We start from the raw sequence: 9,052 nt of genomic DNA, 5'->3' as shown, positions 1-9,052 counted from the left end.
CGATCACGAACAGCGTTGCCACCGTCCGGGATTAATCCCGGTTTTCCGGGATTTTTTTTTGCGGTCCAGGATTTTTTTTGTGTCCGGGACTTTCGGTATTTCTTTAATAAAAACCGTGATTTTTTGCTAAAAACCAGGATTCTTGCTAAAAACCTGGATTTTTTGATTAAAAAGAGATTTTCAACGATTTTGGCTGATAGTCTACTTTTTTTTTCTGTACAGTATCACGAATATTCTCTGTTTTTGCTAGGTCCCTCTGGATTTGCGCTATTACACTGTAGAAACAATTTTTTCGTTCCGGATTTAACTTTTGAAAATTGGAGTCGAGCGGCGACTTCGAATTTTAAACGTGCTTTAACCTTGCAGGAAGTATTGAAAGTAGTCTCAACTGACGCCACCGTCAAGAGGAGACTTAAATCTCTCAGGTCAGTGCCCCGTGCAATGCCTCGGGCAAAGTTAAACTCAGAAAAGGTAAGTAAAAAGCGTACGGCATTCTACTTATTCTGTATATATATAAGTGGAATAAGTTTAAACAGGGATCTGAATCTCAAAGTAGAGTTTTTCCCCTCGCTGATGGTGCTATTCCCAAGAAGCTTAACTTTATTTTGTTAACTACTGAACTATTGTATTATACCACCTATAAAATTGATCTTTGTTAGGTTACCATGCATAGGCCTAACTTATTAGGTTTCTCCTAATTTTCTTGAACAAGTAGGCTAGCCTAGGCTATTTGATTAGGCTGATTATTTTAGCGATATGGATTGCTGAATGTTTTGAATGCATTGATAGTTAATAGTAGAGTCTAATGGCAAATACACAATTTAGTTTAAGCCTTGTAGGCAAATTCAAGAAAATACTGCCCAATCTTAAACACATGATCTTGTAGGCCTTGTAGGATACAAAGCCACTCAAACATAAATAGATTCAATCCCAGACATGTGCTGTAAAGAAAAATAGGCTACTAGGGTTTGCTAACTTTTCTTTAAGCTTAATTTTCAGTATAAACAAGTTTCTGAGATCACATTGAGCTAATCCCAACAAGGTAATCTAAATCTATACATATGCAAGACTAAGAGCTTGCTTGGAAATGTAGGCTCTATTTGAATCAAATTATGCTCGTTTGTTTGTCCAAAGTTAGTGATTATCCAAACACTAGGGGTGCTTGGATAATATACCCAGTTCTTCATCAGCAGCTGATGTGTATTACCAAATAAAGCTAGTTTAAAGAAAAATCAAACTGTTTTGTTAAGCCTAAAGGTGTATCTGGCTTTGTGGGGGAATAGACAAGGAAATAGAAAATCTAATGGTATATTTCCTTTTTTTCTTTATCTGATTTCTCCCCTTTAATAAATATTAGAGCTAAAAATATGTTTTGCTATTACTAGGCCTAGACTAGTCTATCTTTACAAAGCCTATCTTTAGTCTACTTAAAATTTCCTTTTCCTGACCTAGCCCCATTTTCCATTTCCTGACTTGAATTAAAATCAAGTAATTGGAAGCATTGCATCAAGCCACAATGTCCATTGGGGTTGTATACATAATGGGCTGGGGCTTGTTGGCAGAATTTGCTTAAACCAACAAATTTTTTTTTTTTTTTTTTTTTTTTTTTTTTTAAATTACCGACTGGCAGGATCAATACAAGATACTAGGGTATATAGGAGTGCTGTTATTGATGTGAAAAGTAAAGACCACCATCTAGTAGTGTCTAGGGTTAATCTAAAGCTGAAGTCTCGGAAGGGTAACTACCTCCCAGGAAGTTATGATGTTGGTAGACTCCAGGATGAGAATTTGAAACAAGCTTTCCAGGAACAGTTGAATACCAAACTTGAGAGTTTAAAAGTTGACAATGTGGAAGATGGTTGGAATAATTTTAGAAAAGCATTCTGGTAACATGAATTTGTGTGGGCTTTTCTACCTCCCACCACCCATTTCCAGACATATTGTAAGATGACCTCTTTTTTTAATTTCAAGGATAAGTTTTTTAGTTAGAGAGGAGGTAACAAGAAAAATCTTTAGTCAGAACTTTTGAGAATCTTTTAAATTTCTTTCTATAAAATGTCCATATAAATAGACTAGCATTAGATTTTATGATTTAGGGGGTCTGCAGTATATTATACTTCTAATCATGAATTATGATGCATATGCAGTGCTCTTTCTTTCTGGAGAAGTTTCTGTTCTCCAATACAGAAAATACCGATTAGGTTGCGATTCTGCGAACTCGAAATCACGATAGCTCAAACGTCAAAATCGCTGGATGCAAAATTTGACTTTACACAAAAGCAGCAAAAATCGAGGTTTCAGGGAAATGCAAGGATCCCTACAGATCCAAAAGTAGTAGAAAAGCCGAAAGTACTGCGATATGTCCTTTAATTTGAGTCAGAAAAGTTTAAATTGGCCACACAAAGTTTCTGGAAAGTGATTTTGTGCTTGATAGGCTTAGAGAAGTAAAAATTAAGTAGAGGAGAATGTTAGCCCATCAACTTTTTTTTGTGGCAGCAGATAGATAGGAATTTCTTGGCCACTCGAGGACCTAGTCTTTAGCATTCTGACTATGTTTCTCTAGCCTGACTATATTTGTGATCATGCATTGAAGGAATAAGACTTTGCAGCCAAAAATCTTATAAGGCTTTATTTCTACATTTAACCTTGGCCTAGGTGGGTCTGAATGAAACAGAAATTACAGTATCTAGAAAGTATTTGTTAGAAAGAAAAAAGATCATATAATATTCCTCTGAATTATACATTATGCCCGGTGTAATATTTTGTACAAGAGACAGCTTGTGAATCAGCTAAGCATTGACAATAATTGGTAGATCTGTAAATACTTAAGTCCATGGGCGTAGGCAGGGGGGGGGGTTAGAATAGTCAGAATGCTAAAGACTAGGTACTCGAGTGGCCAAGAAATTTATAAATATTTAAAAAGAATTAATATATATAAAATATATATTAAAATATAATATATATTAGTATAAATATTTAAAAATATTAAGAGAAAATATTTATTTTCAATTTAAAGGACATAGGAACGCAAAAATAATGATAATACCTTCATTCATGGTTAAAAATCTCAATTCATATTCACCAAGCCTTTTTTTTAACACGTTTAGGGATTTTCAAGATTTTGAGGCCAGACGTCATAATTCCTACACAGTGCTATCCGAGACCACGGCCGCAAAAAATTTGAAAATCGTTGATGTGACTTCTTACCCTGGCTGATTTAAAATGAAGGAAGAAAACAGAAAAAGCAGTCTCTCTGCCTGCATTCCCTTATAGCTTTTCGTTAGCTTCTTCTGTAGCCTTTCATCGGCAACTGAGGATAAATCAGCCAAAGATTATTTCGTCGCAACACCAGAGGGACGCTGCAAGCCCACGGACCAAATAATAAATTCGTAAATAACAAACATTTGAAAAACGCTACGAATTTCGGTTTTTGATGGTAAATAGTGTTTTCTTGGGTCCCATATAGCATTATATGTATCTTTTTTATGTTTCTTTGTCCTTTAACTAAAACCTAAACGACGGGCATGCTTTGAAGACGAATTTTCAGAGATTTCGTTGTGTTTTTGCCCCCCCCCCCTTCCAAACTTCTGCCTCCGCCAATGAGCAAGTCGGCTCTTTTACCGATGAAGGACTTTCGTCTCTTGGGTGAGAAAAAGTGGAAAATTCCTGATACAACACCTGGAGAGTCAGTATTATCTGCCACCATAGGTTAGTCAGATCTTGATAAGGACATATTACTTACTAAACATCCACGTCAAGAGCCCGACGCTTGCTTTTCTGCCGACGCGGATTCGTCACATTTTGAAAACGAAGTGTTTACTACCGTACGCCCACATCGACAGTCCGACTTCGATAATGAATACTCCTCCTCTGAAGAGTCAGAGGACGAACATTCTTCTGAAGATATCACCGAAGGCCTTAGCAATAGTGACGAGGGGTCAGAATTTGATCCAAATCCTGTGTCGTCGTCGGAGTCTGATCCTGCTGACAAGGGGCGGCATTCTGTGAATGAGAAGAACAGAAATCTTAGAAAGGATTCAGTGAAAACCAAAAATGCGTCATCTTCCAAAGAGATTGGGAAGAGAAGAGAAAAACGTGCAGTCCAGAAAAGCAAAGGCAAGAAAATTATGTAGATAAGTTCACCAGCAAGTGGCTCCATTTGCCAGAATTTAAGGGCTGGCTTAAGGCGGATGAAAAAGAGCCATCAAAGGCTTACTGTAGCTATTGCTCAAAACCACTCAAAGGGACTAAGTCTGCTATGAGACGGCATGCGTCCAGACCATTTCATGTTACCGCTGTCAAGCCTAAAATGAATCAAGTACCAGCTTTGTCGTGTTCTTCAAAAGAGCTCCAGGAGCAAGCCAAACTAAAAGACAATATTTTAGGCCTTGAACTGGGCTTGTGTGTGTTTATTGTGAAAGAGAACCTTCCGGTTTCTAAAATGGATCAGTTGCCTGACGTTTTAAAAAACTACATAAAAGACTCGCCGACTGTTAGTGGTCTTGCTTGCGCCCGGACTAAATCTTCAGAAATGATCAAACACGTGATTGCGAAAGAAAGGGAAGAGGAACTTGCTACTGATCTGAAAGGATGCAAATTTTCGATAATCGTTGATGAATCTACCGATGTTTCGTGTACGAAGTTTTTAGTGATTCTAGTGCGTTATGCCAAGAAGGTCGAAAATGATCTTAAAGTTGTCGAAGAATTTTTAGCAATGCCAAAAGTAAAAGATGCATCTGCGGCTGGGCTAAAAGCATTAATCGTTAATGAGTTTGTCACTAGGGGCATCCCTGTAGCAAATATTATTGGTTTTGCTTCTGACACTGCTAGTGTTATGTTAGGCAAAAACAATGGATTGGCTACCCTCTTGAAACAAGAGCTACCATGGCTAGTGGTACATGGCTGCATCTGTCATTCTTTTACCCTGTGCTCTGCTGCTGCTTGTGAGGCACTGGATTCGTCAGTAATCCAATTTAGTCATGACATATACAACTTTGTCGCCTTTTCACCAAAACGCAAAGAAGAGTTTAAGGAATGCCAGGCCTTTTTGAATATTGCCGAACATGCCGTACTTTATCCAAGTAAAACAAGATGGTTGGCCATGGAGCAGGTGGTGCAGAGATTATTGGAACAGTGGCCTGCATTAACCTTGTACTTTCAGTCGATGATGCTGACAGAAATACCAGCAGCCAACGCACTATTGAAGGGGCTACAAAGCCATGAGTTGCAGCTCTATTATATGTTTCTCAGGTACATTTTGCCTGTGGTGAATAGGCTGAATTTACAGTACCAGAGTGAAGATGTTAGGATTCACCTGATTTTGAAATCTGTGAGAGATACTCTGGGAGAAATTCTGAGAAACTTCATGAAAGAAAATTCTCTGCGAAATAAAGATCCCTTTGAAGTTGACGTCTTCAACCCTCATAACCTGAGACCTTTTAATGAGATTTACTTCGGTGCCAAATTTGATGTTCTAGTCAAGTCGGAAAACTTGCGTTTATCCTCTCATCAGGTGAATGACATTCAAGTCAAGTGTGTCAAGTTCTACCAGATTCTTGTGAAGCAGATTCAAAAAAGGATTAACCATAGGGATACTCTTTTGAAACAGTTAGAATGTATTGACCCTTCAATCGCTCTTTCGGGCCAGATCTCCTCTATAGCACCGCTGTACAGTAGGTTTTGTGCAACATACTCTGTTGACGTCGAGGAGCTTAACTCAGAGTGGATAAGACTGCCATTTGTGGATGAGATCTTTGAAGTGAAAGGTAAAGAAGGTCCTGTAGCGTTTTGGTCCTTTATGGACAGTTGTAAAGATGCAGGTGAAAATAAGATGTTCAAAGTCTTACCTTCATTTATGTTTAACATGATTAGCCTGCCACACAGTAGTGCCGGCGCTGAAAGGCAGTTTTCCCTTCTCAAGCTTATTAAGAGCCCGCTCCGGAACAGATTAGACAGCGAGATGCTGAGTGCCCTCATGCACGTCCACCGGTTCATACCTGATGCAAAGAAATGGACAGTTCCGGTGTCTATTCTGGCGACGGCCATAAAGTGGAAAATTTCCGCAAAAAATTTGTCCTTTTCTGTGCATCTGGTTTGAACCGCTGGTTTTTAATTTTTTTTTTTTTTTTTTTTTTTTAATCCCACCGCCGCGCCGCTCAGTGACGTAAAATTTTCTTTAAAAAATATTTTAAAATATACTACTTTAAGCGTCACCTAACTTGTTTATTATAAATTACCAGCCAAAGGTGGTCTTCCAAAAGGCTTACTCATACAAATTTAAAATTTTTTAACACAAAAAAAAAAAATATTTGCTATCCCGTATACTGGGCGTCATCCGTCCACAGGAAACCCATTCTTGCGGTGGGACTGTTTTCGTTGTTTTTTTTCTTTTTTTTTCAGCCCTTTTTAAGACATTTACGGTCGTAAACCCTTACGACCTACCGTATTGATTGGCTTATTCAATGTCGGCATATTTTATTGTTTTTATATTTATTTAGTGTGTGATTTAAATGGTATGTATTCCCCCTCTATGACAGGCCTAGGAGCCTTTGGGGGATTAGCACAATGTATTTTCTTGTATGATTAATTGATTATGAATAAATCTTAGCTATCTATCTATTTATCTTATCTTATCTGATTTGTAGACTTCCTGATTTGTGAAAGAATTTTGAGAGCCTGCTCAATTAGTCCTTTATTTCCGACTGGCAACTGATGGATTTTTTTGCTTCTGTGAGCACATTCCATTTTTTGGAAGGTTGATTTTGTGTTTTTAGTAAAGCCCTAGTTTTTCAAAATCCTAATATATATTAAAAATACCAGTTTATTTGTAGTCAGTTTGTTTGAGCTAGTTTTGCAGTTTTATCTTGCACAAATTGTGAAGCAATAATTTCTATCGCTTTAAGTTTCAAATTAGCCCTTTATTTCCGTAAGAAAAAAGTGGTTTGACTTTTAGATTAATTTTTTTAAAGAAGGTTATTCTCTTCCTTACGACCCTACGGTCGTTTAGAACCTAACGGCGGTAAGACCATACGACCCTCCGGTCGGTATCCGACCCTACGGTCGACCCGACGACCCAACGGTCGTTAGCCCGTTTTACGGAACTTTGGCGAATTGCTTTGGCCTAAAATAAATTTCGTAGATCCTACTAATCCACCAGAACTTTTTAACGTCGAAATAATAATAGGAATATTTACAATCAGTTGTTAGTTACTACTAGAAACCACGTTTCACGGTACTTCGAATTTCGCGCCTTGCTTTTTACGTCATCACCTTGCAGCCCTATGTTGTATAACCTAAAAACCGTGTTCCGGGATTTTTTTTGAAATTTCGGGATTTTTTTTGAAGAAAAATCGGGCTTTTATTTTTGAGCTGGTGGCAACCCTGATCACGAAGGCTCTTCATAGTTTTATTAGCAACAAATGCACCAAGGCACTGCTGTTTATTTGTAAACTAGTGGGGATTCCCCCAACTGAAAAGTAATTTGAATAATATCCGAAGAAAAAGTTAGTCAAAGCACGCTTTATTTCCGGTCCCTTTTTGAAAGCCAGGGTTGCCACCCGGTGAAAAAAAATCACTAGATTCGTAAGGAAAATCACTAGATCAGCCCATAAATCTATAGATTATTGACTGGGAATCACTAGAAATCTCTAGAATTATAATACTCTTTATCAGTGCAATTAACAATTGTTTTGTTTATTTACCATGTTCTATACAGGTGCACATATAGTAAGGGGGTAAAATTAAACCCCCCCCCCCCCTGGGTCTTGAAAAATAGCTTTAGATTGATGTTTTGTTGTTTCTCAGGCGAAGAATACCCTTAGAACTTTAAAAAATGTCTTCGCATCTTTATGCAGAGAATAGAACAAAATCTTTGCTTCCTCCATGTAGTTTCCCAAATTAGCGTCCTTGGCTTAAAACCCGATCAACGAAAATTTGTTATCGGTGATGTAATCGAAATATTTACTTTTTTTTTCTTGTCGATTCATAACCCTAATTTTTTCTCCAAAAGCAAGCTAAACCTAAGGTATAGTTTTGGAACCTTTCAATTATACTAAGCCAAATGGGTATCTTAAACTTTTGGTCGAGCAATTTTAGGGAAAAGATGGATTAATTTTTTCTTGAATGGTAATGTTTTCTTGAATTAGCAGGGGCTAGGGCAACTATTAATTAGCTAGTTGCCCTTTTAAGTGCACCCTCATGCAAACACCAAGGACAATTCACGTAACGTTTGTCAAAATGTGCAAATTGTGGTAAAGATCATCTGTCCTATAGCCTTCGTTGTGAAGTGCTCAAGAAAGCTTTGTTTTGCGCCTCAAAATTATTCACCCAGCGCAAGTGAGCTTTGTGTATTTAAATATGGTGTTAAGAATGAAAGATCTTAAGCCGAACTGGCCAGCCATGACAAAAAACCAACAAAGAGAAAAATCTCTAAAAAAACAAACAAACGAGACTGTGGACAGTGGAGGGAAAAGAAAACAACAAAACAAAACACCGCGGCTATTTTGCCTTTATACAGACAAAGCGTATTCAGCACAAAAGACAAACAAGAATAACAAGATAAAACTAAAAACCAATAAAACCACCACCAAAAAAAACAACAAAAAAACAAAAATGTACAAATGGCGCAAAAGTAGAGATGACCCTAAAGGTCCGATCAGGGCTCCTTATATGGGCATAGAACCACGTGGTTAATGGGGTCAATGACCTCTTTCTCCAGGTGTGATTTTGGCACGCTCTCAACGAATGTCAAGGTCAATGTTGTTATTGTTTCCGAGCCAAATGTCATGGTCAATGTTGTTGTTGTTTTGAACAGAGTCATTAGAGAGAACACGTGGTTAATGGGGTCAATGACCTAAATTTCCAAGGTCAATGTTGTTGTTGTTTCCGAGCCAACTTTCTTTTCAGTCTAGATTTGGCAGTCAGAGTGAAAGGATTGAAAAATGAATAAATTTGAGAAAGAGAGAAGGAGATCAGTGTTTATAGAAAAACATTTTATTTTTGATGGCGATTTTCTAGACCTGTCTATTAAACTTTTAAAATGCGGTTCTAATGC

General features: G+C 37.6%; 1 protein-coding gene across 1 annotated transcript; it reads left to right on the top strand.

The window, feature by feature from the left end:
- The first annotated feature begins 4,258 nt into the window (after positions 1 to 4,258).
- LOC148944198 (zinc finger protein 862-like) lies at positions 4,259 to 6,097 on the top strand. The gene has a single exon (XM_089099863.1). It carries the CDS (start codon positions 4,259 to 4,261, stop codon positions 6,095 to 6,097), a length of 1,839 nt encoding a protein of 612 aa, XP_088955989.1.
- The last annotated feature ends 2,955 nt before the right edge of the window (positions 6,098 to 9,052 follow it).

The sequence above is a fragment of the Artemia sp. Qi Xiang Cuo genome, chromosome 14 (genome assembly GCF_049724085.1).
Source record: "Artemia sp. Qi Xiang Cuo chromosome 14, ASM4972408v1, whole genome shotgun sequence".
Lineage (NCBI taxonomy): Eukaryota > Metazoa > Arthropoda > Branchiopoda > Anostraca > Artemiidae > Artemia > Artemia sp. Qi Xiang Cuo.
This window is presented reverse-complemented; position numbering and strand designations above follow the sequence as displayed.